The sequence below is a fragment of the Balaenoptera musculus genome, chromosome 3 (genome assembly GCF_009873245.2).
Source record: "Balaenoptera musculus isolate JJ_BM4_2016_0621 chromosome 3, mBalMus1.pri.v3, whole genome shotgun sequence".
NCBI classification, from domain to species: domain Eukaryota; kingdom Metazoa; phylum Chordata; class Mammalia; order Artiodactyla; family Balaenopteridae; genus Balaenoptera; species Balaenoptera musculus.
The window spans coordinates 163,152,874-163,169,460 of NC_045787.1; the positions used below are offsets into that span (position 1 = coordinate 163,152,874).

At 60.3% G+C, this 16,587-nt stretch overlaps 1 protein-coding gene across 4 annotated transcripts; it reads left to right on the forward strand.

The window, feature by feature from the left end:
• ZNF653 (zinc finger protein 653) lies at nucleotides 1-15,212 on the forward strand. Of its 4 annotated transcripts, none has more exons than XM_036847678.1 (9): nucleotides 1-662; nucleotides 3,958-4,001; nucleotides 5,909-6,124; nucleotides 11,130-11,741; nucleotides 11,881-12,061; nucleotides 12,166-12,277; nucleotides 13,408-13,522; nucleotides 14,402-14,501; nucleotides 14,785-15,212. In XM_036847678.1, exons 1-9 carry the CDS (start codon nucleotides 364-366, stop codon nucleotides 14,960-14,962), a joined length of 1,857 nt encoding a protein of 618 aa, XP_036703573.1. In that variant the 5' UTR covers nucleotides 1-363; the 3' UTR covers nucleotides 14,963-15,212. The 4 variants fall into 4 exon arrangements, with proteins under 4 accessions (XP_036703573.1, XP_036703575.1, XP_036703576.1 ...); XM_036847680.1 differs by having other exon boundaries at nucleotides 14,385-14,501; nucleotides 14,785-14,978; XM_036847681.1 differs by lacking the exons at nucleotides 13,408-13,522; nucleotides 14,785-15,212 and having other exon boundaries at nucleotides 14,385-14,501.
• The last annotated feature ends 1,375 nt before the right edge of the window (nucleotides 15,213-16,587 follow it).

Sequence of the window (16,587 nt, forward strand, 5' to 3'; positions counted from 1 at the left end):
AGACAGCTCCCACCCTTCCCTTGTCATCCCCACAATGCATTCAGGATAAAGGTGCGGAGGAAGAAGCCCCCATCACCCCAGGGTCTACGGGCTCTCCTGGCTTTTTCTTCCCGGATCAGCCTCAAACCTTCAGCTACCCCTTCCGTCTCTGCCTACTCAGAAAGTTTAACAGAGAAGGGAGTAAGGGGAGAGTGGGTTGTTGCTGGCGCTTATTGCGCGCATGCGCAGCTTCCGCTCTCGATCTTCTTTTGGCGCCGCGAGGCAGTGAGAGTCCATGAGAAATTTCCCGTCGGCGCGGAATATGCGCGCCACTTCCGGCCGGGCTCCTAACAACGGGGGAGGCTGGTAACCAGGGAGGGGGGGATGGCGGAGCGGGCGCCGGAGCCCGAGGCGGAGGCGGAGGCTGAGGCGGGAGCGGGCGGGGAGGTAGCCGCCGAGGAGGGCGCGGCGGGCCGCAAGGCGCGGGGCCGCCCGCGGCTCACGGAGTCGGACCGGGCCCGGCGGCGGCTCGAGTCCCGGAAGAAGTACGACGTGCGGCGCGTGTACCTGGGCGAGGCGCACGGGCCCTGGGTGGACCTGCGGCGCCGCAGCGGCTGGAGCGACGCCAAGCTCGCCGCCTACCTCATCTCGCTGGAGCGCGGCCAACGTAGCAGCCGCCACGGGTGAGGGGGCTCGGCCCGACGGAGGGAGGGAGCGAGGGAGGAGACGCCCCCATCCCCCGCTGAGCCTGGTCCCGCCCACTCCGCCCCCACGGCCCCGCCCCTGGCACCTGTGAACCCCGCCCAGCGCCCCGACTGCCGGCCTGGGTCTCCGACTGCTGGTCCTGGGACGCGCCTGGCTCGCGGCCCCGCCTTCCGTCGCTCCGACTGCCCAATCCTAGGATACGCCCAGCCTCTCGACCCGCCTCCTGGGCGCTTGGCCCTGCCCCCTAGAGCTCTGGCTGCCCAATCCTGGTACGGGCCCCACCTCCAAGCATTCTAAAGGCCCAGTCCCTGGAGGGGCGGCCCCGCCTCCTGAGGCCTGAGGGGCCCGAGGTCCCTGCTGGTCCCCGGAATCTCACATGCCTCATTCCCTAAAACTCCCACAATGTAGCCTGGGGCTGTGACTGGACACCCCGGGCCACCCAGCCCTACCCCTCATGAGGTTCCAGTGACCCACCTGGGACTGCGTGTGGCCCCATTCCCACACTGGAATGGGGCCACTGGGGAGGCCCCACACTCCCAGAGCACCCCTCACAATCCAGATCTCACTCCCCTAAATCTCTTGGCTCTTGGGGAACACCTCTGTCCAGGGAGACTCAGGTGAAGAGGAAACCCCGAGTTAGCTGCTCAGGTGGAGGGCAGAGGCCTTTGCATAATCTCAATCTCGAGAACGAGCAGTATGGAAGGAATTTTTCTCTTCTTGCCTTATAGGTTGGTGTGATGATTGAATGAGTTAAAATACAGCAGAGGGCTTCGAAGAGTGCCTGGCACATAGTGAGCAGTCCAGATATTAGCTGTTATGATGATGTTTGTTTCCTGTCACAAACAGTGCTGCAACAAAACCCTTGTTCTGCCCTGGTTTTCACTTGTACACATTCACGTTTCTCTCAGGGGAGATTCTGAGGGCCAAGAATCGACCAGAACCTGCTGAATTGTACCCACCCCCTCCCCAGGGTGGCAGGCTGGTTTATATGCCCAAGAGCAGGGCAGGAAATGCTGGGAGCTTATAAAACTTCAAGCCAGTGTCCCAGCTATTGGAGTTTCTGATTCAGTCAGTCTGGGTGGAGTTGCAGACCCTGTATTTTTTTCTGAAGAGCTTCCAGGGAGACTTGATGCACAGCTGGAGTTGAGAACCACTGACCAGAGGGAGCCCCTGGAGGTTCCGAAGCTGAAAGTGGTATTTACAGAAGCTTGTCTGGCTGAGCTGGAGGTGTGTGGGAGCTGTGCAGGACTGGGGCAGGGGCACTGAGACAACCCAGGCAGTGTGTGGCAAAACCTGACCCCGGGGCACATGAGTAGTCGGGAAAATACACTAAGGGGTATTTATTCCTTCAAACCGCATGGCAGTTCTGTGTGGGAGGCACTGCGGTTATCCCCACTTCACAGATGGGAAAACTGAGGCCCAGAGAGGACCAATCCTGCTTGAGGTCACACAGCCAGTCAGTAGCAGAGATAAGACTTGAACTCGGATCTGACTGACGCCAAGTCTGTCTCCACCACGATGTGGCGTTCCCCGCACCCCAGCCGTGGCGAGGCTATGAATGGGTGGAGATGGTCATGGGTGTTTGGATTTGGGTTTGGGTGAGGATCTAGGCAGCCAGTCTGGCCCCTTGGAGGGGAGGTGGAGCCTTGGGAGGGGACAGAGGCTCCTGGGATGGTACAAGGGGACATGGATTCCTGGGCAGAGGGCAGAGCCTGGGGAGGAGCCCCGAGGAGCTGTCCTGGGCTAGACATGGGGTGTGGGGGCTGAGGATTGCTATCAGGCTGGACAAGAGTCAGTTAGGGTGGGCGGTGGAGCTGAGGAGAGACCCTGGACCGGCTGTCAGGACATTGGTGACAAGAGCGTGGGCCTAGCCACAGCGAGGAGACCCATGTTCCAGTGCCTGGCTCTGTGATAATATTGAGAATCATAATGGTCATCGTTACCATTTGCTGAGTGATTCTTAATTACCAGGCTCTTTACAATGCATATGACCCCACGCCAACCCCATGAGGAAGGTACTGTTATGAGCCCACACTACACATGGGGAAACTGAGGCACAGGGGGCAGGGTTACTCACCCAGGGTCACAGAGCCTGCTGCTGTGGTTTAGAAGAGGAAGAGCAGGGAAGCAGTCTGAGTCAGGTGGGCAGACCCTGAAGCATGGTGGCAGGAAGGCAAAGGGAGGCCCTAGCAGGTCCAGGAGAGATGGCTCCAAAGCACCTGCCTGGAGCCTGTGCTGGGCCACAGCTGAGTGGGCCACGTAGGGTCAGGAACCTGCTTGGCAGATCTGGTGGCCATCCTGGTGTGGGAGGCCATGGGGGCCCCTGGCCTTAGGGTCCGGCCCTGCCCTGGGCTCCCCAAGGCCATGGCTCACTGGGACACACAGTCAGGGTATTGGGACGCAGGCAGAGCAGGGAAGGCCCTAGAGGTAGGCGGACATGATGGCGTGGCCTTTGGGCCTGAGCTGGCTGCAGGGTCAGGACCCTCATAGAGCAGGCAGTTAGGGCCCAACCATCTCCCCAGGGCTCTGGGCCAGCCTCAGGGCCAGGATCTGCAGGTCCTTGGAGGGGGTAGTCCGAAGTCAACTCCATGATTGTTCTACTGGGTAACAAATGACCACAGACTTAGTGGCTTTAAAACCCCACAGATTTATCATCTCACATTTCTGCAGGTCAGGAGTCTGGCACATTTTAGCTGGCTCCTCAGGTCAGGGTCTCAGGAGGCTGAAATCAAGGTATCAGCGCGCCACAACGTCACCTAGAGGCTCGCCCAGGGAAAGATCTGCTTCTAGACTTGTTCAGAGCATTGGCAGAATGCATTTCCTCCGGGCTATACGGCTGGGGTGCCTGCGGTCTTGCTGACCATCAGCTGGGACTGCTCTCAGCTCCGCAAGGTCGTTCTCAGGTCCTGGTCGCTCACAGGCCCCCTCATGCTCTCAGCCCCCAGTCTCTGACTTCAGCAGGGCCCTTTTAAAGGCTCCCCTGATTAGGTCAGGCTCCCCAAATAAGCTCCCTCTTGATAATCCACTCCCCAGCCACGGGACCCTGGGCAGGCAGCTTCACCCTCAGGGCCTCAGTTTCCCACTCCGTGAGGTGGGTGATGATAGTAGACCCCTGCTAGGGCTGCTGTTGGTGCAGGAGAGACCAAGTGAAGGGGCAAGGGAAGTAGACCTGGCCCGGGAAGCAGAAGCCCACATTCTACCCCAGCAGGATTGGCATCTCATCATCCATCAGGCCCCAGGTTCACTCCCCACTGCCCCCTCTCTCTGTTACAGGAAGCCTTGGGAGCAAGTCCCCAAAAAGCCAAAGCGGAAGAAAAGTAAGTGGGGCTGCAGCCAGGGTGGAGGTGGCGTTGGGAGTAAGTGGCTTTGTGGTTGGTTCCCTCCCTCCCTCTGGGACCACTTGTGGAGGGTCCGCGTGTGCCAGGAGCCGTGCAGGCCGGGACAGACCCAGCCCTGCCCTCCCAGAGCCCACAGTCTCATAGGAAAGACGGGGGAGGGGACAGGCTGAGCAGGGCTGTGGTGGGGAAGTAGAGGCACCGGGGGGCCCAGAGGAGGGGTCTGACCCAGCCTGGGTCGGGGGTGGGGATGGGATAGGAAGGGTTGGACGGGACCCGAACCTGTGCTGTGCCCACCGGGGGTGCTCTCATCATCCCCATCTGACACAAAAAGTCTGAGTCACTGCCCCAGGCTGCACAGCCAGAAAGTGGCCGGCCAGACTGCAAACCCAGGACCATGTGTCGCCCGAGGGGTCCCCTTTGCTCCTCTGCTCTCCTGCCCGGTGCGTGGGAGTCAGCCGGGGAAGAGCCAGGCAGAGCAGAGGGAACAGCTTGTGGCCAGGCCTAAAGGGCGTGTGGTGTGCCAGGCTCAAGGGGAGCCGGGCGTGGGCAGTCGGAGCAGAGGCTGGAGTGCGTCTTCCCACCCCCTGACCACGACCCCTGAGCCCCGGGCTGTGGGTCCCAGGCCATGTCCAGCAGGGTGAGGGCCGGTGGTCCGGGGACGGCCGTCTGATGGCAGTGAGCCCCTCTACTTATCACGGTGCTCAGAGGCAGAAGCTGAGCTAAGACTGAGACGCCCAGTCCGAGAGGTGTGGGGAGGGAGATGAGGGGCCGGAGAGTGGCTGCTGGTGTCCCGTGGTCGTCACTGGGTGGCGGCCCCAGGCACCATCCCTAGACCCAAGGACCTCTCCTGGGCCCCCTCGCCATCTCCCAGCCCGGAAGGTCAGGGGCACACCTTCAGAGCTGAGTGAAGGGCGAGGGGCGAGGCAGAGGTCCTGGGGCAGGGCCATACTTCCCTAGTTGAGGAACAGGGAGGAGGCCCTGAGGCTAGAGTGGAGTGATCCAGGGGAGCAGTAGGAGGAGGTGAGCGCAGGAGGTGACAGGGCAGAACACACAGGGCCTGGTGAACCTCAGGGAGGACTTGGGCTCTTACCCCCCATTGAGGTGGGAGTCCTGGTGGATTTTTTTCTTTTTTTCTTTTGGCTGCGTTGGGTCTTCATTGCTGCACGCGGGCTTTCTCTAGTTGTGGTGAGCGGGGGCTACTCTTCGTAGCAGTGCGCGGGCTTCTCGTTGCGGTGGCTTCTCTTGTTGCAGAGCACGGGCTCTAGGCGCACGGACTTCAGTAGTTGTGGTGCGTGGGCTCAGTAGTTGTGGCGCGTGGGCTTAGTTGCTCCGCGGCACGTGGGATCTTCCCGGACCAGGGCTCGAACCCGCGTCCCCTGCATCGGCAGGCAGATTCTCAACCACTGCGCCACCAGGGAAGTCCGCCCTGGTGGATTCTGAGTAAGAAGGGATGTGGCCCGACTCAAGTGTTCAGAGGCGCCCTCTGTCAGCTGCCGGGGGCAAGGGTGAGAGCTGGGAGAGTAGGGCCGAGGGACTAAGCTGGTGCAGGCGGGAGACGCTGAGTTGATGAGGACGAGTATAACCGTAACTGGCAGCTGACAGTCGTTGCGTGAGCACCCGCCATACGCCAGGCTTTACTATGTATACGACTTGACTCGAACAGCAAGGACATTCCCTGCCAGTCTCTGTTGTCTCCAGGGCGGGTCTCACATCTCTGAGCCTCAGTTTCTTCATCTGTAAACTGGGGACAGGCCTGGATAATACTCAGGAGGGTGTCTCAACCCCCAGAGCTATAAGACCCATGTGGTTCTGGGGGCCGTGCTGCCCGGAGATGGGGGTAGGGGTGAGCCCTGCCCCTCATGCCTGCCCGTGCCCCGCATGCGCAGGGCGGCGACGCAACGTGAACTGCCTGAAGAACGTGGTGATCTGGTACGAGGACCACAAGCACCGCTGCCCCTACGAGCCGCACCTCGCCGAGCTGGACCCCACCTTTGGCCTGTACACCACGGCTGTGTGGCAGTGCGAGGCTGGGCACCGCTACTTCCAAGACCTGCACTCGCCCCTGAAGCCGCTCAGCGACTCAGACCCTGAGAGTGACAAAGGTGGGTCTGCGGGGGGAGGGCTCACAGTAGCCTCCGGTGTTTGGGGCTCTACAGCCCCTCCTGGGCCCTGCCAGCCTCAGGCCAGCGTCGCGGAACTCACAGCAGCTGACGTGGCCCTGGTGCTGGATGGCCTTGCAGTCTTTGAGTCCTTGCAGAGCCCAAGAGCTGGTCCCCATTTTGCGGAGGGACAGCCAAGGTGCGGCGCGGTTTGCCCATCTGGGCCTGAGGTCAGTCGCAGGCAGGGCTGAGGTCCAGGAACCTGGCTCAGCGGCTGGAGGGACAGGCAGGTGCTGGGCCTCTCCTGGCCTCTTTGTCCTCCTTTACTTCCTCCGGCTCTCTCTCAGGTTCTGGACTGTCTCTGCAGCCTCATCCTCTTTCCCTCCCTCCAGCCTGTTCTCCTTCTCCCTACACCCCATTCTCTGCTCTTGAGCTTTCTCTTGTTCCTGAGCCTCCCCTTTCATCTTTCTGTGTTTCATCCTCTCTCTCTCTCTCTCTCTCTCTGTCTCGCATCTCCTTTCCTTTTCTCTCTTCTTCCCACTGTCTCTCCTCCATCTCACTCTCTCACTCCCATTTCCATCCCTTTCTCTCTCCTCCACACCATGGCCCCACCCTCGCCATCTCTCACTGCCCCAGCCCCTCCCCTGCCATCCCACATTGCTCACACACACACACGTGAGCTGGAGTCCTTCTCAGGACTGGGAGGGACTCATTTATGAAGGTCCAGTTGGCCCTGGTAGGGGAGCAGAGGAGATGCCATGGGTGGTGAGGGGCTGCCCGCCTGCCTCGGGGGCTTGGCATCAGGGGGAGCATGGGGCCCTCTGCCAGGCACCCTGCCGGAGCTGAGGGTGGGGTCAGTCACCAGGGCTGAGCCCGCGCTGGCAGGCATCTCTGAGCAGGTGGCATCCCAGCTGGCCAAGGGGAAGCCGTGGGCGAGAGGTGTTCCAGGTGGGCACCCCAGCCAACGGCTGTCCCGTTGTGTGTCCGCCGGGCTCCCAGTGTGCAGCCAGCCCCTCGGCCATCTTGTCCTCCCGACTCCAGGCCCTGCCCCAAACCAACCTGAATCCTCCTCACAGCCCTGTCATTAGCAGTCGAGGAAACCAAGGCCCTGGGAGTAATGGGACTGGCCCTTCTGGCACTGGGTCTGGCTGGGATGGGGGGGGCACCCAGAGGAGTCCCCTGACAGCCCAACCCAACTCTGATACCAGTGGCCTCTGGATCTGGGCTCTCAGGAATGAGTGCTGGGATCAATTAACCAGATCTGCTTTGGGCACTGGCGGGGGGGGTTGCTGTGAGGGAGTGGCTGTGTCCCTGTCCCAGCCTGGTCCCTCAGCAGCTCCCTTATCAGCTCTCTGCCGAGGGCGGCCCTGCCACCTCGCACTCAGTAAGAAGACCTCGCACCAGGACTGTGGGAGGCCGGTGGGTGCCCTGCCAATTCTGTCATTAATGTCATTATCAACTGGCAAGAAGTCCAGTGTCGGCTTAACAGCTGGACACTGTAACTGGGGATCCAGGCACGGGCCCTGGCCATGCCCCCAACTCACTAGGCAACTGCCCCCTCCTTCAGGGTGGAGCCACGGGGCTCAATCCACCCTGCAGATTACAGGGTGTTGGAAGGAGGGGCAATCCCCCTACCCTGCCCCTGCTGCTGCCCCAGGGCTGAGTCAGGGATGGGGCGTTAGGATAATAACGATAATGGGAAACATTGATAGGGTGCTTACTGTAAGTCCTACTGTCCTATTTACTCATTAAATACCCCAAACACCCCTTGAGTAGGTACCAAGTTATCCCCAGGCCCAGAGAGGTTATAAGGCACCCCCCCTTCACACAGCCGGAGGAGTGGGCACCAGGATCCCACCCCGGCAGTCAGGCTCCAGAGCCTGCACTCTCCATGTGACCCTCTGGGAGTGTAGAACACGTAGTACCCAGACAGCATACCCCAACTGTGTCACGAGTGTGTAACTTAAGGGACAGTCATTCACTTTTCCCGTCCCCAGTTTCTCCCTGCTTGCGGACATTAGCACCAAGCACCTGGGTAAGATGCCAGCCCTCTTGGCCTTCATCACAGCCTTGGTCATGGGTTCATGCATTTTTATAAACATGCACTCAATGTGTACCAAGCAGCACTGTGTACCTGGGCACTGGGGTCTGTGCACAGGGACCCCCATCCTTGTGGAGTTTACGGTATAAAGGGGAAGCAGACAGTAAACAAGATAAACAAGTAAAATCTAGAGTGCAGTGGAAAGCGGTAAGTATTGGGGGGAAAATAAAGGAGAGAAAAGGGTGCTATTTGAGACCAAGTGGTCAGAGGCCTCCCTGAAAAAATACCATTTGAGGAAGGGTCTGATGGAGGTGAAAGAGGGAGCCCACGCAGGTGTCTGAGAAAAGAGGGTTCAGGCAGAGAGAGTGGCGAGTGCAAAGGCCCTGAGGCAGAAACCTGCCTAGTGTCCCTGGGCACAGAAGGGAGGTCAGTGGGGCTGGAGAGGAGGTGACAAGGGCACATGTTCAGGCTGTGTGGCCATGGTGAGAGCTTTGGCTGCTACACCAAGTGAGTTGGGAAGGGCATTAACTGAGGTAAGGCCAGCTGCCGAGATAGACGCACCCCAGCTCCTGTGACCTAACACAGCTCACTTCCCCCCGCATTACGGTGAGACTCAGCTGTATCGCACACCTAATGGCAAAGGATGCTGGGACATGTAGTCCACCAGGTGTCAGGAGGAAGAGACAGGGGTTTGGTGAGCAGCTGGCCTATCTCTTCCACAGGAAGCAATGAGCAGATGCTCAAAGAGGGACGTGACCTGAGCAGGTGTTCACAGGCTCCCCCTGGCCAGTGAGGGGAGGACAGACTTGGGGGTGGGCAAGGATGGGAGCGGGGACACCCAGGAGAAGGAACTGCACGGTCCTGGCAGAGGGCTGGCGGGGCCGTGACCAGGGTGTGCGGGGGAGGTAGGAGAAGCCGTCAGCCTGGGGATGTATTTTGGAAGCAGCGCCAACAGGTTTTGCTGACAGATTGGAAGTGGGTGTGAGAGAAAGGGAGAAGTAAGGAGAGCCCCAGGACTTTGGCCTGAGCAACTGGAAGGGCAGAGCTGCCGCCTGCTGAGACGGGGTTGTCTGTGAGCCATGCAGCCTTTCTCTGAGGGAAGATTCGGAGCGCAGAGTCTGAGATGCCTGTAAGACCCCTCAGAGGGAGCAGTGGGGCGTGATGGGCTGCAGCTCCGCGGGAGGTCCAGGCGAGGACTGTCCACTGGAGACACCGGGGTATGGGTGGTGACAGTATAATAAAAATAGATGCAGGCAGACCTAGGCGATATTGCAGGTTTGATTCCAGACCACCGCAATAAAGTGAATATCGAAATAAAAGGAGTCTCACGAACTTTTTGGTTTCCCAGTGCATATAAAAGTTATGTTTACACTATACTGTGGTCTATTAAGTGTGCAATAGCATTGTGGAAAAAAAAAAAAAAGGTACATTCCTTAATTTAAAAATACTTTGTTGCTGGGGAATTCCCTGGCTGTCCAGTGGTTAGGACTCTGCACTCCCACTGCAGGGGGCACGGGTTCGATCCCTGGTCAGGGAACTAAGATCCTGCATGCCGAGTATGCTGCTCAGCCAATGATTGATAGATAGATAATAAAATTTTTAAAAATAAATAAATAAAAATACTTTATTGCTAAAAAAATGCCACCATCATCTGAGCCTTCAGTGAGTGGCAATCTTTTTGCACTATTAACATCAAAGATCATTGATCACAGGTCACCATAACAAATATAATAATAATGAAAAAATTTCAAGAATTACCAAAATGTGACCCAGAGACACAGAGTGATCAAATGCTGTTGGAAGAATGGCGCCAATAGACTTGCCTGAGGCAGGGTTGCCACAGACCTTCAGTTTGTAAACAGTGTTTGTAATGAGCCCCTTTCGCAAGATGCCCCTTGGGAACACACCTGAGTCTAATGAAGTGACTCAGGGAGGGGCCCCTAGATAGCTTTACGATGGGGGCTGGTCCGCAGAAAGCAAACCCAGGGTTAGAGGGTGGCAGCTCTCAGCCCCACCCCCAGCCCCCAGGAGCAGATGGGGGCTAGTAACTGGGTTATAAAAACTCTTTTATTTATTTATTTATTTTTTTTTTTTGGCCACGTCGTTCGGCATGCAGGATCTTAGTTCCCCGACCAGGGATCGAATCCGTGCCCCCTGTTTTGGGAGCGTGCAGTCTTAACCACTGGATCGCCAGGGAAGTCCCTATAAAAACTCTTAAACAGTGACCCGAGAGCTTCCAGGTCGGTGGACACATTGAGGTGCTGGGAGATTGACGTGTCTGTAGAGAGCATGGCAGCTCCGTGGCAACCCCCAACCTCCCCCCGCCCCCCCACCAATTACCTTCCCTTGTGTATCTCTTCATCCGGCCATTGCTGAGTTGTATCCTTTATAATAAAACTGTAATCAGAAGGAGAGCACTTTCTTGAGTTCTGTGAGTTGTTCTAGCAAACTACCAAAGCTGAGGAGGGCGCTGTGGGAACCTCCACTTCATAGCCAGAAGTATGGGTGACCCGGGACTTGTGACTGGCATCTGAAGTGGGGGCAGTCTTGTGGGACTGAGCTCTTTCACCCTCAGGGTCTGACACTGTCTCCGGACAGATAGTGTCAGAACTGAATCGAATTGTTGGACACCCAGCTGGTGTCAAGGATGAGGGTGGTATGAGCCTGGTGGATACCCTGGGATGAGCGGAGCGCTGAGGAGAGGCCCCAGTGAGAGCCTCCCAGGCCCGTAAGAACAGAAGAGGCTGAGAAGGGGCCACCAGGGAGGAGCCAGGGACCTGAGTGCGGGTCTAGAGGCTGAGTCAGGAGAGCATCTCAAGGAGCAGGGGCAGCTGTGGAGGATATGGACCGAGCTGACCGCTCTTATGGGGGTAGGGGAGTCACGGTGCTCAGCCCCTGGGGAGCCTTCAAGAAATACCAGCTGCTGCCGCCACTGTCATAACTGTCCCCTCTCCTCTGTCACCACAGTGGGCAATGGCCTGGTGGCCGGCAGCTCTGACTCGTCCAGTTCCAGCTCCGGCTCCGACTCTGAGGAGCCCCCCGAGGGCCAGCAGGCCAAGGCGACAGTGGCAATGGCGGCAGTTACCCCCACCAGCCCAGCGGGCAGCAGCGGGCTCATCACACAGGAGGGCATGCACATCCCCTTCGATGTCCACCACGTGGAGAGCCTGGCTGAGCAGGGCACCCCACTGTGCCCCAACCCGGCCAGCAGCGGGCCCGAAGCCCTGGAGACAGTGGTGTGCGTGCCAGTGCCCGTGCAAGTGGGCCAGGGTCCTAGCACCCTCTTTGAGAACGTGCCCCAGGAGGCACTGGGTGAGGTGGTGGCCAGCTGTCCCATGCCAGGCATGGTGCCCGGTTCGCAGGTGATCATCATTGCCGGCCCCGGCTATGATGCCCTCACGGCCGAGGGCATCCACCTCAACGTGGCAGCAGGCAACGGTGCCCCCGGAGGGGGCCTGGGTGACGAGGTGCCCTGCGCCATGATGGAGGGTGTGGCCGCCTACACCCAGACAGAGCCAGAGGGCAGCCAGCCCAGCACCATGGACCCCGCCGCCATGACAGGCATTGAGACCAAGAAAGGTCTGGGGGGCCGTGCCAGTCTGGGGGGTTGGGGGGGCCATGATGGGACCTGGGAAGGGGAGGGCGAGTAATGGCCCCAGAGGAAGCTCCTCAACAGCCTTAGTCCCCACGGACACCCACCCTGTGTCCACCCCCGTAGAGAAGGAGGACCTGTACGTGCTCAAGAAGGAGGAGAAGGAGGAACCGGTGGCCCCAGAACTGACAGAGCTGGCTGCGACGGTGCCTGAGAGCGCAGAGCCCGAGGCAGAGGCAGACGGGGAGGAGCTGGACGGCAGCGACATGTCAGCCATCATCTATGAGATCCCCAAGGAGCCCGAGAAGTGGGTGCCGGGGCAGGCGGGGGAGAGGAGGGACGAGGAGCGGCCCTTGGGCCCGCAGCCCTCCTGGTGTCAGAGCCCCGACGCCATGGGCCCTTCCCCTCCAGGAGGCGGCGAAGCAAGCGATCGCGGGTGATGGACGCCGATGGCCTGCTTGAGATGTTCCACTGCCCTTACGAGGGCTGCAGCCAGGTCTACGTGGCCCTCAGCAGCTTCCAGGTGAGGCCGCCATCCAAGTGGGCCGGGCGGGACTGCTTCTGTGTCGGGCTGCCTGCGCGCTGGGTCTGGGCAGTGCGGCTCGTGGAGGGCCCCACCCGGCCCCTCCAGGTGCCACTGGCCTGCCTGCCGTGCACCCACCCAGCCCCAGCTGATCTCAGCCTCAGCCACAGAGAGGCAGCCGTCACCTCTGTGCCCTCCCCTCCTGCTCTCCAGCCCCAGCCACCCTGCCTCCTCAACCAGCCACGGCCTCTCTCTGCACACCCCGGGGGCCTGCCTGGTCCTGGTGGCTCCCCATAAACTACCCCTCTTCCAGCCGCCTGAACTCTTCCTGCCTTTGCCCAGGCCGCCCTGTCAGCTCACGATGCTTCCTCTCCAAGCTCAACTGAGGACGCCCCTCTGCCAGGAAGCCCACCCTAGTCCCCCCAGCCCCGGGTCACTGCACTACCAGGACATACCTGCCGTTTGCCCGCTGAGGTTTGGACAGGGTGCCCTGAGAGCAGAGACAGGGTCCCGTCACACCCCCACTCCTGGCGCAGGATGTGGCACCAGAACTTTGAATTTGTCAAGTCATGTTTTCATTAAGCACATGTTGAGCACCTACCGGGTGCCAGGCCTGGTGCTGGGTGCTGGAGCAGTTGTGCTAGTGAGTTAAAGAATGAAAGAACAAAAGAATGAATGACTTGAGGGCTGCCTGCTCCAGGCGCTAGGGGCAGCTTAGCACTATGCAAAGTGCCGCTGTGGGGCTGACAGCCCTGGACTCCGGTCCTAGCCCTGCCACTGCCCACCTGTGAGACACGGGCCAAACCACTAAGCCTCCAGAGCCTTAGTTTCCCCATCCACAAACTGGGCTCATGGCTGAGCCCCTTCCCATGGTTCTGACAAGGCTGACTGATGCCCCAGCCCAGAGCCTGGCTGGAGTAGGTGCTCAGTAAGCTGCTCTTGGATCCCAGTTGTGCCCCTGACCCCCAGCTCGGATCTGGGAGTCCCTGCCCAAGGGCAAGGGCACCCCTCTTCCTCTTCCTCTTCCAGGGAGGCCGGCCCTAGCTGGCCCTCATCTGTCCCCACCCTGGGGAGCTCCAGAGGCGGGCCCATGGCACCCGCAGCCCCACTCCTGCCCCTCTTGCCCCCAGAACCACGTCAACCTTGTGCATCGGAAAGGGAAGACCAAGGTGTGCCCTCACCCCGGCTGTGGCAAGAAGTTCTATTTATCCAACCACCTTCGGCGGCACATGATCATCCACTCAGGTCAGGCCGGGGAGGGGCTGGCAGCTTGAGCCAGAGGCACGGTGGCCTGGGCCTGGGAGCTGGGGCCGGGGCTGGGGCAGGCAGGGGGTGAAACCCAAACACGGGCTGCCCCTCCCTGAGCCTCCTCCATGCCCACCACAAGGGCTGGTGTGAGATGGTGGAAGTAAAGTGGTTGACTTAGTGCCCACTGGGCACCTCCCAAGTAGACAGTAAGCTGTCTACACGGGTCACAGGGACATCTGCTATTCTCAGTCATGTGGAGCTGGGCAGGGGTTGGCTGTCTCTTCCCCAACTTGGCCCTTGGCCTCCCCACTTCGATGAGCAATTCTCATGTGGGACTCAGTTCCAGGACTGAGGGGGGGACAGTGAACCACTCCAGGTGGGCAGTGGGGGGAAGTGAACTTGGGACAGGATTTCTGTTCCGTCTGCTCCAGGCGCCTCCTTAACCCAGGACACAGGGTGCAGGCCTCACAGGGAGCGCTGGTGCCTATGCCCAGCAGGAGGGCACGGCCTCAGATTTTTCGAGAGGCCAGAACTTTGGATTTTTATGTGAGATCGCCCCAATACGTGAAACATTAGAGTCAAATTCAGGCCCACTTTAGCTTGGCAGTTTGCACCCTGTGCACCTCAGGGATCCGAGTTCGCATTCCTGCTCTGCCCAGCCGCGTTCCTGGGCAGCCTCCGAGCCTCATGCGAGGCCGTAGCTCTCCTTCGTTCTAGCTGCCTTAGTTATTATAGTCGGCATTCGCGCCCAGAGGATGTGGGCTTTAGTCTGCCTGCGCCCAGAGACCTTGCGCACTACTGGGTCTCGGCAGTGCCGCAGTGACCCCACAAACCCCTCTCTCGACGGCGGCCTGCTCAGCCCCGCGTCTCCCCCAGGTGTCCGTGAATTCACCTGTGAAACCTGCGGCAAGTCCTTTAAGAGGAAAAACCACCTGGAGGTGCACCGGCGCACGCACACAGGCGAGACGCCTCTGCAGTGAGTGATGGGCTTCCCGCCAGGGACTGGGAGGGAGGGCATCCGGGCCTGGACTCTCACAGGGCAGCTCCCAAGAGCGGGCGACGCCCCCAGCGTTGCATCCGTGGGGTTTCCAGAGTGCTCCCACCCCAGATGGTGCCCCCCCTTTCAGGGGTCTGCCCAGCCTTAGTGGTTGGGCCCCGCCCCCGAGGCGGCCCCTCCCCGGTGCTGCTCCCTTTTGCCCCGCCCTCTCTGACCCCGCCCCCCACCCCCTACCCCGTGCCTCCCGCGTGCTCCCTGGCAGGTGCGAGATCTGTGGCTACCAGTGCCGACAGCGCGCGTCGCTCAACTGGCACATGAAGAAGCACACGGCCGAGGTGCAGTACAACTTCACGTGCGAGCGCTGCGGGAAGCGCTTCGAGAAGCTGGACAGCGTCAAGTTCCACACGCTCAAAAGCCACCCGGACCACAAGCCCGCCTGATCCACCCAACCACTGAACGCCCCTATTTATTCATCCGATCGGACACCATGCCCGAGTCTGCCAGGGCCGGGACAGCCGCGGCCAGCCGCCAGGACCTCGGGCCAGAAGGAGGCGCCCCTGCCCCGCTCCAGGGCTGGGCCCTCAGGGCAGGTCCCCCCCCACCCCGACCGAGTTTTGGAGCTGGCACTTGGGGCTGCACTGCTGGGACTGTGTCAAGAGAGCAGAACGAGATTAAAGAGCGAGAAAGGAGCTGCTCTTCCCCTAGGCCTGGATGATTGGGGGAAGGTGGGCCCCTCTCTGTCTCCAACCTGCTTTCTTCCCGAGCAAGGCGGGGGCAAGGGCAGATGCCCCTACACACCAGGCAGCGCTCCTGCCCTCTCCTGTCAACCTCCGCTCTGCCTCGGCTACCTGGGCCTGGCAACCCTAAACACCCCCTGCTCTGACAGGGTCAGTTGTGGAAGGTTGGGGGCCCTGGAGGCTACTGAACATCTCCCAGGTATCAGGATCCTGACTCCCTCTCCTAATCCCTCATAGAACAGTCATTCCTCATCCTCAGAGAGCTCAGGAAGCAGTTGGGGAGATGTCCAGTAAACCCCTAAGTAAAACATCTACAGCTATGACAAGCGCCGTGCAGAAAATAGAGTGATATGCTAGTTCCTGGGAGTGCTGTTTAGGTTGGTGGTCAGGGAGGGCCTATCTGGGGAGGCCTTTGAGCATAGACCAGAATGACAAAGAGGTTCCATCCCTGAAGAAAGACGGGGGCGGAAAATCCCAGGTCGAAGGAGCAGCCAGTGCCAAAGCCCCGAGGTGGAACGGGCTCGGCGTGTTCCTGGAACAAGAAGAAAGACGGGGGAGGGGATTTGGCAGCGGCGGGGCGACTGCCCTGGCCCCATTTCCCGGAGGATGATGCCGAGGCCGCCTCCTCCTCCTTATGCGGGCCTCCTGGGAGAGGGACGGGGAGCGATTCCAGGCCACGCGGCCGCCAGATGGCGCGCAAACCTCGTGGGCCCTGGTGGCCGCAGCCACGTGACTCCGGGGACCGCAGCCGCGAGCCAGGGCACGTGCCCTGGGGAGCTCTATGGCGCCACGCGCAGAATGGCCCCGCCGGCCCCTCACCAGCTCGTGGGGGCGGGGCCGCAGCTAGGCCTCATTTTATTTTTCGGACTGGGAGCTACCCCAGCCGGGGATGGATGAGTTGGCGAGGATGAGCGAGTCCGGCTACTTGGGCCGCCCCCGCGAGCCTCCCCGCAAGGCTCAGTCCCCTTTCGCTATCCCCGCACAACCGGGAGCCAGCAGTTTCCATGGGAACTGCAGCCTGGTCTGCGCGCCCAGGAAGCTTCCTTCCCGGCACAAGCACAGTTTCCGATCCGACAGGAGCGGGATGGGGAACAAGCCATCGCTCGGGGTCCCCGGGGTCGGGAGCCAGGTCGCCCTGGCAAATCCAAGAAGGGCCAACGGGGGATCCGCATCGCCACCGCCCAGATTGCGCGGGCCATTATGATTGGCCTTCCCTTTCCATCGTCGTGGCAGCGCTGGCTGCTGCTCGCGCTCCCATTGGCTCAATCTCGAAGGCATCTTCCCTCAATTGGTCCTCTTGGGGGCCATCCCTGATTGGTCAAATTAGG